Source organism: Epinephelus fuscoguttatus, linkage group LG12 (assembly GCF_011397635.1).
Source record: "Epinephelus fuscoguttatus linkage group LG12, E.fuscoguttatus.final_Chr_v1".
NCBI classification, from domain to species: domain Eukaryota; kingdom Metazoa; phylum Chordata; class Actinopteri; order Perciformes; family Serranidae; genus Epinephelus; species Epinephelus fuscoguttatus.
In genome coordinates, this window is record NC_064763.1 from 41,144,229 (window position 1) to 41,160,760 (window position 16,532).

A 16,532-nucleotide genomic window follows, 5' to 3' on the forward strand; every position below is an offset into this window, starting at 1 on the left:
TCATAGCACAAATTATTTTCTGAACTTGAGCTTTAAAAAACACATGCACATATACTGTATATATATTATGTGCAGATGTTTTCAAAACTTCTAAATAAATAAAACCATTCTGGACACTTTTCAACCAACGCAGGGTATAATGCATTTTGGCATCATCATAATACTCCCATGTGGAGAATCAGGTTACTCTTGGGTAGTTGGAGGTATTTTGATTTCAAATTTAATTGGGATAAAATCTTTCCTGGGCTGGAGCTGCATAGTAATACTGTATTACGCAATGCCTTTACCTGTTGTACAATAGTAGTGAGCTCAAGACACAGCTGGATCACATTGTTTCTGGTCACGGAGTAATCTGCCACCGCAGCAAATGGAGACCTGAAAAAGAAGGAGCACCTGGAATGAACCATTAGATCATTCTTGCTTTGAGACTAAATCACTGGTAAATCAAGTGGGAACATTTCCAAACACACAATGGTTTACGTCAGCACTCATACACATGCATTAGGAGTGCTTTACTTCTGTCCACATTTTAGAGTTTTGTAGAATCAAATTTAGATCTAGATGTTCCTGATATGCACAGTGCATCGATGTCTTAATGAAAACAGTGATGTGAATTAACAGCATTAAGTGGTTAATAAACATACAGTATATGTAAAAACAAAGAAGCATCTTTGTTCATTATATCATTAAGGCCAACGTGAGCTGACGGTGTGTAAAGATTATTACCGGTAAAGGGACGGATCACATTAAAATCAAATATACATACATGTTCCTTTTACCTGTAGTGCTGTTTATCAGTCTAGATTGTTTCAGTGTGAGTTGTGGAGTGTTGGGGATATCAGTCGTAGAGATGTCTGCCTTCTCCCCAGTATAATGGCACTAGATGGCACTCAGCTTGTGGAGCTTAAAGCACTAAAAAATACATTTGAAAAACTAAACAGCAATGTCTCTTTCCATAAATCACGACTCTGTTACTCAAGATAGACATTGTTGTGAGCATGTTTCGTGTATGCATGCATGTTTCGTATGTTTCATGTAGGAACTGTTTTCTTTCGACCAAACTAAACCTGCCAACCATATCGCTGCACAGAAGAGACGTGCATCTACTCATGGACGAGAGTCTTGTGACAGCGTGAGATGTAAACATTAATGGCGTCCTCCACATTAGCTAACTCAGTGATGCAGTACAGGTAAGAGTAAATATGTATTTTTGTTTTTGGCTTGCACTATCCCTTTAAGTGTACCTCACCAACACATAGGCCTCTGTACACAGCCTAGAAACCACTGCTTTATTTTCTCCACATTTCTGTCTGTACTCCAGAGTCATATTTAAACTGCAAGGTGTAATTTTGTCAACAATGATGCATTAAAACTTGAAAATGAAACATTGGCTGTTGAATTTTAATTAGAATAGATGCCTTTGTGACTGCCTATGGGAAAAGAAACAACAATTCACTTTGTTATTTCTGTTGAGTGCTGTCTGCTTTGAACTTCCAAATTCATCAAACACACACACAGACAGATGCAAACACACACACTGGCACAATCCCACAGAGAAGCAAAGGGATAAAGCAACATATAAATAGACTTGCTCAGTGCCTTTTTGGCCACCCTGTCAAAGTCTACTTATATAAGGCCTTTACTCATCTTGTCTTGTCAGCTGATTGGTCATGGACATGACATTAAAAACTAGAGTTAACGCTTTAAGGTTGTATGCCTCCGTGAACCAGTCAAGTTGCACTTACAGTTTACACCCATGTCTGTGAAAACATGGATACTTCACACACATCTTCCCACTGGTGGCACAGAAGATCTGTACAGTCAGCACAGTCTCAAGGTGGACACCAAAGATAAGTGTCACCAATTCAGTATGTGATCAAATGTCTCCCCCTCTGTCCCTGAGATATGACGTTGAGTGATGGCCAGAAAAGTGTTTTTGCAGAACATTATGATGTCACAGTGAAGCTGACCTTTGACCTTTTGGATATATAATGTCATCACTTCATCATTTTATTCAAAGTGACTTTGACCTTTGACCACCAAATTCTGATCAGTTCATTCTCAAGTCCAAGTGGATGTTTGTGTCAAATTTTAGGAAATTCCCTAAAGGCCGATGCAAGGTCTCAGTGACTTTGACTTTTGACCTTTGGGGCTCTAGTTTTGCAGACCGAGCGAGGCGGGGGCCGCACCTGCGCTTCGCCAACTGGGTGTGGCCAGGCAGATTTTGCAAATTTGGCACACCGTGCGCCTGGCGCAGCTACTCCTCTATCCCACCTCCGTCCCTCCTACCTGCGCAAGTCGGAAAGAGGGAGGAGAGAAGGCGTGGAGTGGGTTTTACACACATCACACCAATCAAATGAGCCCCTCTCCTCGCCCTTAAATGCGCCGCACGAAGGCGTAATGAGAGTTTACTCAATTCGCCATGGCAGAAGAGAGCAGCAGCGTCAGACGGCCAAACTTCTCCCAGGAGGACACTGATGTTTTGGTCCGGGAGGTCCAAGCTCGCAATGTCCGAATATATGGAACTGCGAGCAGACCTCCACGGGCTGATGATGCAAAGGTAGCCTGGGAGGAGGTCACCACAATTGTAAATCAATGTTGTGTTTCTCTCGTGCGCGCGCTCTCTCTTTCTCTCTCGCACTCGAGAGGGATGTGAACTCATTAGTTTGCAGCTGTGTTAATCAAATCAGGTTGGGTTTCCATTACGCGTGCCAAACGTGCCAAACGGTGCCAATCCCCTTTGATCTGACATCAGATGTGACAGGACAGTCGATATAGAGATACATTTATGTGCTGATTGCAGATAGTTGCATTGAATAGTGGTTTTTGGGTATTTATTGCATCGTTAATGTGCCTGACATTCTGGAAACCTGCCTGTGAGGTTTTGGTTACGTGTGTGCACTGTCCGCCGGTCAGCCAAACTTCGGCTTAAACCGGATGCGCTCCGCCTGCGCTGACAGTAGACCTGGTTTCAGATGGCGAGCTTTTAGCGCACCTTCAGCGAAGCCTTTTGACACGAAACTGTCACTGTGCCAAACTGGATCTGTCGGCACCTCCCCCTGCTGCGCCACCACACCCATCTCAGCGCACCTCAGTCTGCCAAACTACCAAACTGAGCGCGCCTCAGGTTGCGCTGCTCGAAACTAGCTCTGCGCGGTGTTCGCCACCCTGCGCTACGCCGGGAAGCTAGAGCCCTTGATGGCCAAAATCTAATCAGATCATCCTTGAGTCCAAGTGGACATTTGTGCCAAATTGTAAGAAATTTGCTCAAGGCCATCTTGATCACAAGAATGGGACGGATGGACAACCCAAACCCAAAATCCCCGAAACACACAACATGAACCAGTGCCTGATAAATATAAAATAAAGATGGTCTCACTCCTTTTTAAGAAAGTTTTTTATAGATTCTGCTGCAGGTTATTTTTAAAATGTAAAGAAAATGTTAAAGTCAAAGAGTCCATCAAATCAAATCCAGTCCAATCCAGAGCTGATGTTTTTGCTTGAAGATGCAAGCATGAGTACTTATGCACTTGACAAGCTTTTAACAAAGCTGGACCCAACACATTCGGTGCTACTAGGCAAGAGAGCAAACAACTTAGCTGCTAACAATAACGATAAATCATAATAAACAACAATAAAAAATACAGTATGTGCAAATCTGCAAGTTGTGTCTTTTTTTCATTTTCTCTTACTCTAATACTCTTGACATACACACCACCCTACCCATCAGTACTGCATGTTGTGACACTGGTTATATCTCAGTTTTTTGGGGGGAGTTTTTCCTTATCCGCTGTGAGGGTCCTAAGGACAGAGGGATGTCGTATGCTGTAAAGCCCTGTGAGGCAAATTGTGATTTGTGATAAGATAAGATAGGATGCACTTTTACTGATCCCACAACTGAGAAATTCCAGTGTTACAGCAGTCGAAGGGAAAGAGTCAGATTAAAGATTTCAAAATTTAAACTTAAAACTTAAAAACGAGGCATGCAAAATAAAGTACAAAATATCCATATTTGTCAAACCCATACTGCTACTGTCAAACTGAAGTTCAGGGAAAACATTGTGAGTGAATGTATCAGTGTGTGCACATAAACATGTATTTATGTATGTATCCAAATGTTTACAGTGGCCTTTTAACATGATTAAATGTATTACAGATTTTTGCAAATCTCACCTGTCCAGCCATGCCAGAAGGCTTTTGGCTGCAGCGATCAGGTCCACCACAGAGGTAAGAAAGTCATTGGGCAGCTTGCGGGTAGCTCGGCCATCGTAATGGCCGCTGCGCCTCCTGCCTGTGATGAAGTTCTGCAGGTTCTTAGCAGATGCATTGAGCTTATGAGAAAGAGTCTTCAGATTCTCAGTCTCCAGCCCGTAATTCTGGAGGAGAGAGGAAAGTAAACTCACTCTGTTTGACCAGTTTGTCAGTGTTTGTTTTAACTGTGATGCATTCCAAGAATTTCTCCAGTGTGGAGACTGAAACCGATCTGCTCTGTGAATAAAAAAGATCACTGTCAGAGGAGCCCACCTTGTCTCACTACAGAAGATGCGTGCCCTTTGACAAACACAAAGAGGAACGAAACCACTGACCCGTCCACACGGCCCCGCTCCCCTCCATCTGTCACGTTGCATGTCGAGGGATAGCCTAACGCTCATTACCCGTACGCCAAACTGCACGTGGGGGCCAGTGGGCGTCTGTCACGTCAGAGTTTCTTGGGAGGGGAGAGCACGGCAGGAGGGCTACTAATCATATTCAATACAGCAGTGCCTGAGAGACTTAAAACTAAATCCCAGTTACATAAGGAGCTTTGGGGCTGAAGCAAGGCCCCCCATGCAGCGATGCAGGATGAGAGGACTTTAGATTCAGATTGCATCTGTGACCTCGGTCCACTAAATCTCCATCCAGTCTCTCTACTGTATGTCTCTCTTGAGCTGACACGTACCCATCTTCATCTCTATTCCACCCTCTCTCCGTCATTCCTGCCTCTCATACATCCTTTAACATCTTCTCCTTTTTGATTTCCTCTGTCTCACTCTTCACCTTTAACACCACCTCAGATGTTCCTTTTGGTTGAGATGCAAATTGGTTATTAATGCTCAGTACCGACATCCAAGTATACTTTGTAATTGTCCAACTATGCAATTAAAGATAAGGGTCTGAAAAGAAGGAAATTACAGTATCATGAGGAATGATTCAGCGGGTGGATGACATGCCTACAACCAATTATAAAAAGCATTCCTCAAACACAGAGAGAGCTTTACATTTCCATTTACATAGAACTTTAATGACATTGCATTTGTTAAACGCTGTGAAGAATAAAATGAATTAGCAAATATTGCCTTGTTCCAGCTTCTCCAATTTGAGGATTTCGCTGCAGTTCTGTTTAATAGGCTGTCATTGTGGGCCTGTCATGATTGAGGTCATATCCATATATCATATGATATTGTCCTTGTGTTTACATGTGTGTTTGTTTACATAGGAAAATGTCACCATAATTTTAGCCAAATATAAACAGCAGTGTTTTCTCAACCATTATAAGACTTGTTTGCAGCACCTAAGCCGAATGAACAGAATTTTTTTTTTTTTTGCTGACATTGGAATTAAAAGTTTATCGCTCTCTGAAAGAGTATACTTGCATTATTATTCTCCTAAGTAATCATTATATTATATCATTATATATATATATATATCAGTGGCATAAAATAGTCTTAAAATGACAATAATATCGTTATCTAAATTATTTCTATGACAATATATCGTCCAACAAAAGGAGTTATCATGACAGGCCTATATGATTTGAAGTCACATTAACCTCTGTGAAATTGCCACTTTTCCCTATTTCCTGACATTTTATGTACTAAATAAAAAAATGAAAATAACATAATGACAATGTTAGTTGCGGCACTCATTAGATCAAAAATGATTTTTTTGTGAGCTAACAGGTGGTTAAATCAATTAATAAACATCCCAAACTTTAAACAAGCAAAGGAATATAACAAAGCAAGAAATAACTGGAAAAACAATGAAAGAAAAAGAAGCTCTTCTTTCCTGATACTGCAAATTTAAGGGTAAAAAAAACTTGAGAATACTTCAGATTTCAGAGTTAATGCATTTAAAAATTAAGTCATTCAGAGACAAGTGACCTGAAAAAGTGACAATGTTTGGTAAAAGCTCCCCTCTGTGAAGAAAAGATAATATTCTTTGACTATATCATGTGATTTTGACCCAAGGGTATAGGTTCTGTTTCAACATGAGGAGGAGACACACACACATATGAAAGGTGGTGGGGTCCTTGACCAGAAAGATCCCCTGAATTCTGGGGAATTTATGCAACAATTTGTGCCTTTTCTGCATCAATTTAGAGTGTAAACGTCTTTAACTTTGTGTTTTTATTTGGAGGTAGGGGGGCAAATGCATGTTCTAAATATGGAGATGGATGTGGCCCCTGTATGCCCCCTAAAAAGACTCTCCTGAACAGGAAGTCACACTGTCACCGGTTTCTCTTATGTCATTGTGGTCCTGCTGACCTGAATCACAAGGTAACACCTGAGGTCCCTGCAGTGACACGTGGACTGAGTGTTACAAGCTGTATAAATATTAGGCTTTCGCTACTTCAGCAGCACATCAGCTCGACCATCAGAGCAGCAGTCCATCAAGCTGACACACACAAAACTTGTGTTTCTGAGGCTAAGAGCAGAAATCACTTCAAGAGGAGGCTGTAATCCGTGTCAGCACTAATGACAGCTGTAAGGTTTGCCTGTAGAGGATATTTTTATCAGATTATTATCCCTGCTAGATTTGCTGCGATGTTTGAAAAATTGAGGCCCGGAGCATTTTCCCAATCAGTATTCACTTATTCCTGAAACGACTGACTTTGTTAAGTGATTGACAGATTTCCTGGATGATAACTTTATGCAAGAACACAACAAACATCATCACTATCAGTTGAAATCTTACATATTCGAAATATCAGTTTTTCGGTACTAAAAAACAACCTTATTTTCTAGCTTGACAACACCACATTTTTTGGGGTTAATCCAGGGATTTTCCAAGTATTTGAGAAGCTGAGGAGGCACCAAATGTGCTAAAGAAATTTCATCCAACAGCAGTGGTCTGGGACTCTTTGAGGTGACAGTACAGAGTAGTGGGAAGACAGCGTGGGAAGCTTGGACTCACCAAAGCACAAAGTAAGTCCACAGCCTCCAGTATGAGCTCCTGGTGGCCGATTCTGGACACTCCCAAATCCTCCAGCTCCTGGTGGGTGATACGCAGCAGCTGGTCCCCCCCTACTTTCTCCCTCTCGAAGGTCTTGATGTACTGCTGCAGGCAGTCATCCAGGCCTGAGGGATTCACACAGGAAGACAGGAAAAACTTTCAGCACAGCTCGACAACATAAAGGTTTAGTTTGCTGGTGGTATCTAAGATTCCTTATGAAACCTCTATTTGCATTATGTGCTCTGATAGAGCTTGATATCGCTTTTCTTGCCAGGATATGTGCTGTAAATCTGTAAAGTGTGAGCGCAGGTTGTATTTTGTTGTGTCTTAAGTGTGAAACCGTCCGTGTCAAGCAAGAAATCTGACAGATTCCTCCTCCTCAACAGTCCTGAAGGTGCAGTTTCAGCTTTAAACTAGAAAAAGCTTTCAACTAAAAAGGGGCTGCGTGTCTGTGCTCAGCTTGTGTTACATCTTTCACTGCTGCAGCAGGTGTGAAGTCGTTCAGTGAGGCAGTCGATGAAGTGCAGCAGACTAAAACACACAGATTCTGCATCTCCTGTCTCCTTCAGCGGTTTTCACCTTATCAGGTTTAAAACAGCGCTAACGCGTGCATCAATACGGTATACACAGGGGGTGAACATAAAAGAATTCCATCTAATCACAATCACAAACTTCAAGAATTTCTTTAATCACTTCTCTGACACAAACAGACTACATGCAGTTTCAGCAGGGACTGCATGTAGTCTGTACACAGGTGGTATTTATTTCAGATGCATTGTATTGGACTGCATTTTCCATAGGTGTTTATGATATTGCTTCCTACCAGCAAACTCATTTCACTTTGTAAATACATTTTGATTTGAAAACTGATGCATCTGCATGACGGTGTCGTGACTATAGAATTGTATCTACAGTTTTTTTAATTTAAGAGCTGCTATTGGGTTTTTTTGGTTTGTTTTTCCATTATGGATTAATGTGCTGATTCAGGGCCATAATCAGCTATTAACGAGGGTGGAGTCATCAATCTACACCTTCTAGACAGATAAACAGATATATAGTAATCCTCATTGTGCACTATACAGCAAATGGCAGATAGATAAACAGACAACTATAATAACACCGACAACAACAACAGCACCAAAAGACCAAACATCAACAACAGGGCACCTCCACATTACTATAGACTTGTTCACCACCTAATGTCAAGTTCTACATATCATTAGGTGCAGCGTTCTCACAGACAGTTATTTTTGTTCAAAGTTTGTTCAACACTGCACAAATGTTCTGCCAGCACAGGTAGTTCGGAGCGATGGCACCCTATACCTTCTGCCTGATGATAACAGCGCATACACTAAATAAGGGTTCGTGAAACATCTCTAGTAATTGCCTGCTCTCTCCTGGTCTGTGACCCAATCCTCCACAGGGTCCTGCAGGGGAGAATTTTTTAGAAAATTAAAAGCTAAACTGACCACTGTTGAGCATTTTGAAACAAAAATCTTAGATGAGGGGTGCTGAAAGTTTTGATGACTAAGTGCCATTTTCAGGAGCAGCATATGATTGAGGGCTGCACAGGAAGAGTGCACAAGCTACGACTTTTTTATGACTTATGTTAATATGACATTTTCAGTGACATTTTTTATGACTTCTTATGATGTACTAACACTTTACAAGCGTATGTAATACTCATAATACATTCTAGTTTCCTACTTTTGAATACATTTGAAAGTAATGAAATAGAGAGACAGTTTTAATGCTTCTGCTGGGATAGCAACACCACTCAGACTAACCACAAGCAGTACTGCAAAACACTGTGATTCTTGAACTGGTAGTAATAACAATAGCAATGTATTTATGGTTATGATTACATTTGCTGTCCATTATTTTGGTGCATTCTTTTTCTTTTTAATTTTTCAACAATATACTGGAATTGTAATAGGGGGGAATGTGTTCCTCCCTATTACAATTCCTGCCAAGTGCTGATTATTTTCTCAATCATTTGGTCTATAACTTATCAGAAAGAAGTGAATACACCTGTCATAATGTCATAGAGCCTAAGTTATGTCTTAATATTGCATATTTAATCCAACTGAGAGTCAAAAAATCCAAAGATATTTATTTTACTATCATAGAAGACAAAGAAGAACAGCACATGTTGATATTTGAGAGGCATTTTTGCTTGAAAGATGATAAAACAATTAATGGATTATTAAAATAGTTGCTGAGTCATTTTCTGTAAATTGTGAAAAAAATTGTATAATCATTTCAGCTTTAGCTCATTTGTGCATATACATGTATATCATAGCTGAATGTCACCAGAGAGCACTCTGAATGCTAACTGGCTATCCTTTTGGAGACAGAGAGAGTAGCCTTTGTAGGGCTTTCTCTACACACTCGGTCTGTTTCCATCTTCTCAGTGAGAGGGACACACACACACACACACTGACAACTCTTTGCTCATCTCGTCTTCTCATCGCTGCGGACCAATCATATACATGTGACTCAGTGCCGTGCCTAAACCTGATCAAGCATTCAGATCTGGTTTAGCTGGCAGCTAAACGGTGGAGAGGAAACATAGGGAGTTTCATGGTTTTGCATAAAATTTAAAGGCTTAACTAATCAGCCTCTTTACCAAGTTAATTGAGACTCATTATGTCAATGAAGTATTCCCCATGTTGCCATAGAAACCATGAAGCAGGGTTTTGGCAGGGGTTCTCCCTGACCGCAGGACCAAATAAAGAAATACGTGAAGAGAGGACATGATGCTTTCCATAAAGTGATGGCAGGATGAGACATCTAGCCGACGAAGCTGTCTGCTGATTTCATGAGCAATGATTCAAAAACGCCCATGAGAATTTACATCTTTTTTTTTTTTACTGTAAAGCACCATGCAGCACTATTCTGATGGATATAAAGGTTATTACTATATTTGGATTTTGAGAGTTAAGACACAAAAGGTAAAATGAACATGCTGTTTAACAGTGTTTAACATTTAAAACTGAAATGTCTTGTATCATATTTGTCCTCTTCTGACCATGGCATCATGCAGTAGAGAGCCTCTGTAGATGGAGTAGCCACTTCGCCAATTGCACTAAGTAATCTCTGCTGCATCAGATTTCCTGCCCATGTCATGTAGGGGCCAGATTATGAGGCACGCCGAGGAGAAATTAAAAGCGCAGCACTGACACATCCTGATCTTCATTCTAGATAATCCACTGGTAATGTGAGGTGAGAGACACATTTTAAGGCTGTTAGCGTTGTTAAAATGGATTTCTGTTAATCTGACTTGTCATTGATCACTGTCAGTGACTCACTGTGGGCAAGACAGACTGAAAGGGAACAAATATAAAGCTGGTACTTCACAAAACATGAATTATGTTAATGCACACTGCCTGGAACAGTAAAGAGATTATACTAAGCCTGTGCCTCAAAACACACACAATTCATAAAAACAATACTGAAATGTATGTATCATGTGTGTTTGCACAGCTACCACGCGCTTGTTTAAGAACAAATTCTCAGTCAAAGCTGAAATTCTTTTCCCTTTTGTGACGAGAACCTCTTCTTTAAAGCGTCTTTGTCACAGCTGGGAATTGGGCGTCTTGCTCACACAAAACACTAACTGGGGGGTGGAGAGTGGGATTGTGGGAAGGTCACAGGGTGCCCCTGTTTGGCCTCCGGTGACATCACGGAGCTGTATGCTAATAATGGAACCTGTGAATGCTAACGACGAAAACACTGCCAGTCCTCAGGAGCTGAGAATGGATGTGAGACAAGAATGAAACCCCCTCTCCGTTTCCTCTCCCTCAGTGTCTCTCAGTGCCACTCTGTCCCTCACTTTAAATTACCATTACTGGGCTCTGGGCACAGAATCCTCTCTGCTCCACTTGTCAGATGTGGGACACTGAAGAGCCCTCTCTCATATCCAATCTCCGCTTCTCGCTCCCTAGAATTCTCACTTGTGCCAGCTTATTTACAGATCATCTTAGATCTCATTTGAACTGTTGTGGCCGTTCTGTCTTTGCCTTTATCCACATCCTATCACGCCTGGGTCTCCTTTGTCTGTAAATCCACCATAGAGCTATACACAGTCTTTACGGAGCCAGCATGCTCACAAAAACGCCCTGTTTAAAAAGCAGCATCAGATTCAGGTATTTGTAACACACAACACATACTAAGAGAGGTCTGATCCTTGCAATCATAATATGTCTGAGCCAGCAGAAAACGGCCCACAGGCTTAGAATTATGACTAAGACTGTGTGTGTGTGTGTGTGTGTGTGTGTGTGTGTCGAGGCAGTAAAGATGTATGTGTATGTTTCATCTGGAGCATCTCTGAAGGGCTGTGGCCTGACACGTGAGCACGTGGCTCTGCAAAACAACACACATTACTGAAACAATTACTGTGCTAACAGATAAATACACAGCAGACTTAGACAACATCCTCCCTCTGAGTTTAACATCTCCTCTTTTCTTTACATATTTGACAGCAACAGACCGCCAGTGGCAGTTACTTTGTAATGCAAACAGACAAAAAGCACTAATGAGTTATCTGTGCCCTGACAGTGTCTTACTTGTGTGGGCCATTTATAGGTCTTGAGCAGACAATTTTCCTCTGAGGGATCTCTCATCCAACACAGCTATGAAATCTTAGCAATGATAAATTCATTTTAACAACTATATATTAAAGTGAATGCCCAGGCCTCCATTATTTACAGTTTAGTTTAGTCAAAACATCACTTCTGCTCTTGGATGCTCAGTTGGCCTTAAGAGTGCTTCAGTACCAAACTGGATCCTATCTGTGCATGTGTATTTGAACCTAATTTGCCTGCTGGATGTTTCCCAGATTTGAAGAAATGTATACCAAAACGCTCCTATGCCTGTATAACTTCAGGCCAGAGCTAATATACTCTTAATGGATAAGCATCACCTTGGGGTTCTGTGCACTATAAGGTTTTAAAACTAGTTAAGCTACTTGTCAGCTGTGACTTCTTAATGACTTAGAACATCTGTGGATCAACATTTGGCACAGATGGCTGTACAAGCTCTTGTATTATAGAGCTGTGATACTTCATCGCACATAAAAAACCTATGTGGTTAACTTGAAAAGCAGATTCTGACCTCAGATGTGATGAGAAAGGTTGTAATTTGTGTGTAATTACTGGATCTCCGCTATGTTTCCCAGCCTCCTGCGAGGCTGCCCGCCTTAACAATAACCACCGCAGGACACAATAGAGGTTTAAAACCGCTCCGTGCTATTTGAATGTGTTAGGCTCTGGAGAACATGTTAGTCTGAACGGACAAGTGGTCTGCACATAGTCACCGCCTGGAAAAATCGATCAAATGATTTAAGGCTGTAATTAAAAGCCTTTCGCAGCCGCATGCCTGTGAGGCGAAAACCCCGAGGCTCAGCAGGTGTTTTGTTCTCTTTTGGCATCTCGCAGCGCAACACTACATTGATTCTAAATATTGCAGCCTGGTGATATTAATTTCTATGTGGCTATCATCGTGCCTGAAGCCTTACCTTTCATCCAGTCAACCACTTGACTGGAGCTCCACTTGCTCACAGGCTCCATAACCAGTGCCATGGTAGAAGTTTGTCTTGTTCACGCTTGACAAAAGAAAAACACCCCCAACAAAAACACTGCCCACTCAAAAATGTCTTTTTTAAAAATGAAGAATTAAATTGGAAATTAAAAACAGAAAACAAAAGGGCTCTCTAGATTCTTCTCAGCTGGGTTTGGCTGTTTACAAACAAAACGAGGTAGGTCCAAAAGGTCCAAAATGTCGCTTTGACAAGGCTGAGTGCAGCCCAGCAGACTTATGCACATTCCTGTGCTGTTTGCTCGCTTGAAAGAGCTCTTTTACTTGTCATTCATGTCAGGCTCAGTGGCGGTGGTGCTGGTGGGTCGCTGCTGCCCGACCCCCCCTTCCAAAATATATCCCAGTACCATCCAGAGCAGAGGAGAACAACGCACAGACTGTCACTTCATACTGGTGTCTGGAAAGGTTGGGTTCGCTCTGAGCATCCTCCCTCATACACAGACATGGAGTCATAGCCCTCACCGTGCGAAGTATGTGTGTATGAGGGGTGATTAGTGCCGCAAAGAGGCAGGAGGAGTCTGAGCAGGAGTTGTGTCTTAATGGGAATGAATGACATCCAGATTGCTGGATTTTGGTAAGAATAAGAGCTGAACAAAGCTTGGCTGAGTGGCAGCACATGTGCCCATTTTGCACCAAAATTAGTATGTGCATGCAGGTTTTTCAACACAGGTAAACCCACTAAAAATAGGAGACTCCTTTCCCATTGTCAATAGACCAGAGCTGTGTACAGGGCTGCAGCAGACAAGCATGCATTTCTGTGTGTGAGTGGGGTTTTTTTTGGTTTTGTTTTTTTTTTTTGTTGTTGTTGTTGTGTCACGTTCAGTGTCAGGTTAGTAAACAACAGAAAGCACCATGGAGGCTCTCTTACTTATTCAGACTCGGTGCAGACTAATTTGGATCGACATTTGAGCACTGCTTGGATAGAGACAGATGGTATTTTGTGGTGGCACATCATTGCGTCTGGCCAGTTAAGGAGCCAAAAGTAGCGTGTTTACCCAAGATGTGTTTCCATCAATGCCAATTAGAGCTGGAGCCAATAAATACCCATGACTACTGCAGAGTAATTTGACCCTGGTGTGAATGCCGTTTACACCCTTCCCATTACATTAAAAAGCCAGATGTTAGCAGGTGTTAGTGGGGTTTTGTGCAGTAGGACAGAGGCTTTGCAGCTGAGGCAAGAACAAGCAGAAGATGGGTAAGCACATACAAAGAACAGTGCCAACTGTTTTGTTTTTATATACTATTTCAATTGGGGCGTCGGTGGCTTAGTGGTAGAGCAGGGGCCCCATATACAAGGCTGTTGCTGCAGCGGCCCGGGTTCGACTTCAGCCTGTGGCCCTTTGCTGCATGTCACTCCCTTTCTCTCCCCCCTTTAACACTTGTCTGTCCTATCAAATAAAGGCTAAAAAATGCCCCCAAAAATATCTTAAAAAAAAAAAAAAAAAAACACATTCAATTGAGATTTTTGGATCATTCAGTAGTTTCATCCAGAGCTTCAAATACCACCACGGTGTCACACCCCTTGGTGCGTGATATTGATTCCAGAGGCATTCTTTAGCATATTTACCAGACTCACCTGGTTTTAAACTGCCTGCAATGTAAACCCATGAGTGAGAAAGTTGGTGTAGGGTAGGAGGATGGGGAGGTGGATCGGTCAAACAAAACCAGACTTTAATCCAGGAGACCACAGCTCTGTGTGAAACCAAAGGTTGATGTTGTTTTAACGTTACTACAATTATATATCTACGTTCCATGTAAAACTGAAATCCAGTGTTGTTGTATTGTTGTCAATGTTATACAATTCATGTATAGTCACTGATGTCACTCACATGATGCATTTACATCAAGTTACGTTATGGAACAAGCAGTTATTTTAACCCAAAACATGATCTTTTTTCTAAAACTGACCAAGTTGTTATGTTGCCTAAACCTAACCATGACTGTTCAGAGACACCCAGGGGTGTGACAATGTGTCAGCATTAGTTTTGCTGGCCATCTAACCACTTACCATGAAGTAGTGGTGATAATATACAATGGTGTTAATTGGTATACTATATAATATAAAAATCTTCACCACTGTTGATGCGATGCAAACAATCTCATGTCTCATCAAATACATAGTCACCAGTCCAGTAATGGAAATATAAAAAGTACCAGGGTCCGTTGTATGACAGACCGTCCATGGCCATCATGGTGTGCATGCACTCATGGCTCTTAATTGGTCCAGTCTAAAATGTAGTTGCAGCAGAGCAGCTGATTTATGTCAGGTTAAGAGAACTCATGTCTATCATTGTTACAATCACATCTCCACATTTCCAGTAGGCTACTATGCCAGTTTGAGATTTGCTGCTGAGACTCAGGTCAATATCACGCTCAGTTATTTTGTTTCTTTGATAGTCTGGCGAAACATTACCAAACCAAATTGATAATGCAAGTGAATCCTGAATCCTTCAGTTTACATTTGATCTTCAAGGGGTGTTATCATCATTCTGCAGACCAAAACGCCTCTGGACGCAGTTGGATAGACCTACAACCAATCAGAGCAATGTGATGTAGGGCTGAGCAGCAGACAAAAGTAAACAGACTACAGCATGCAGAGATGAGCTGTGATGGTGTAGCATCAATATGTCTGTGAATGAGTGTTGCCGTTTTTGTCATCAGAATTTAACAATAGTTCATCAGCAGAAAGTTCCACACCAGCTGCAGCCATCTTGGTTGTTTTTGAAAATGCCTCAGTGGTGCTCCTCTTTACGTTAATGCTCGCTGCAGTGTTCCCAGCATGAATGTGCATAAATCAAAAATGACAGCATCACGTACTTTGCATTAAGCACAAAGGCTCTGCATCATCTGATCACAAACATTTTGTGATCAGCCTGACCCAGGCCAGGTCAGCTAGAAATCTGTATGAACGGAGGGGGACCAGACGTATCAGAACAAACGAAACATGAGCTTGTAGTTCCCAGGCTAGTGATAATCATGTATGAAACCGTCATCCCATCTGCATAGGAAATTTGCATATAAAATTATGCAAAAAGCCACCGTGACGTTTTCATCACTAAACACAAAAACAGCTCATGTTTTACAGCTTCAAAATGGCTGATTTAGAGCATAACAGCAGTGTTCTTGTGCAAAACTGATGGTATTATGATAGTCTTATAAAATCCAAGTTGTCCGTGACAGTACGTGTCTTTTAGGCAACTGTGTTCATGGGCCCGTTACTATTCCCCTCCATAAAGAAGCCCAAACCAAGCAGTAGGAGTTGCTAATGCCATAAAGAGGATTAGATCCCTTGCTGGCTTCCCACAAGTGAACACTGTCAGCTGACAAAGCTGGAAGCATTGCAGGCACTGATTAGGCCCAGGACTGTGTAGGAGTTGATTAATGTTTTCAATAGTAGCTTCCCCATTTGGTTTTAATAATGGCACAAGCAATTGTACAAGTTCAGCCTTGTTTCTGCACACAGTAGCCCTTTTTAAACAGGAATGCAAAACAGTGCAAATTTGCAGGAAAGCCCAATCAGTCTTTTTCAGCATTGGCAATATAAAAGCAAAATCAGGGAGTGCAGCAAAATGCCGCCTACCTACTTTTGTTTATACAGAATGTGCCTTTTTCGGGGCAATGGGGGGCGTGAGCAAGTAAACAGTGACGTGGGAGGGAAGCCGCAGCTGGTCAGTCCTTCGGCGATTCTCTCGTAAGTCGACCCGTTCTTCACCGTCCCCGTC

At 41.7% G+C, this 16,532-nt stretch overlaps 1 protein-coding gene across 7 annotated transcripts in view; it reads right to left on the reverse strand.

Annotated features, from left to right (window-relative positions):
- Positions 1–13,220, reverse strand: part of LOC125898124 (connector enhancer of kinase suppressor of ras 2-like) — a 46,725-nt gene extending 33,505 nt beyond the window's left edge. For 4 of the 7 annotated variants that reach the window (XM_049591806.1, XM_049591805.1, XM_049591802.1 and 1 more), the window contains exons 1-4: positions 12,731–13,220; positions 7,174–7,337; positions 4,174–4,376; positions 288–393 (exon numbers count right to left, since the gene is read on the reverse strand). In XM_049591806.1, coding sequence (XP_049447763.1) covers positions 288–393; positions 4,174–4,376; positions 7,174–7,337; positions 12,731–12,794 — 537 coding nt within the window. In that variant the 5' untranslated portion in view covers positions 12,795–13,220. The remainder of the gene's footprint in view (positions 1–287; positions 394–4,173; positions 4,377–7,173; positions 7,338–12,730) is intronic. The other 3 variants (XM_049591807.1, XM_049591804.1, XM_049591803.1) reach the window with 1 other exon arrangement.
- Positions 13,221–16,532: the final 3,312 nt, after the last annotated feature.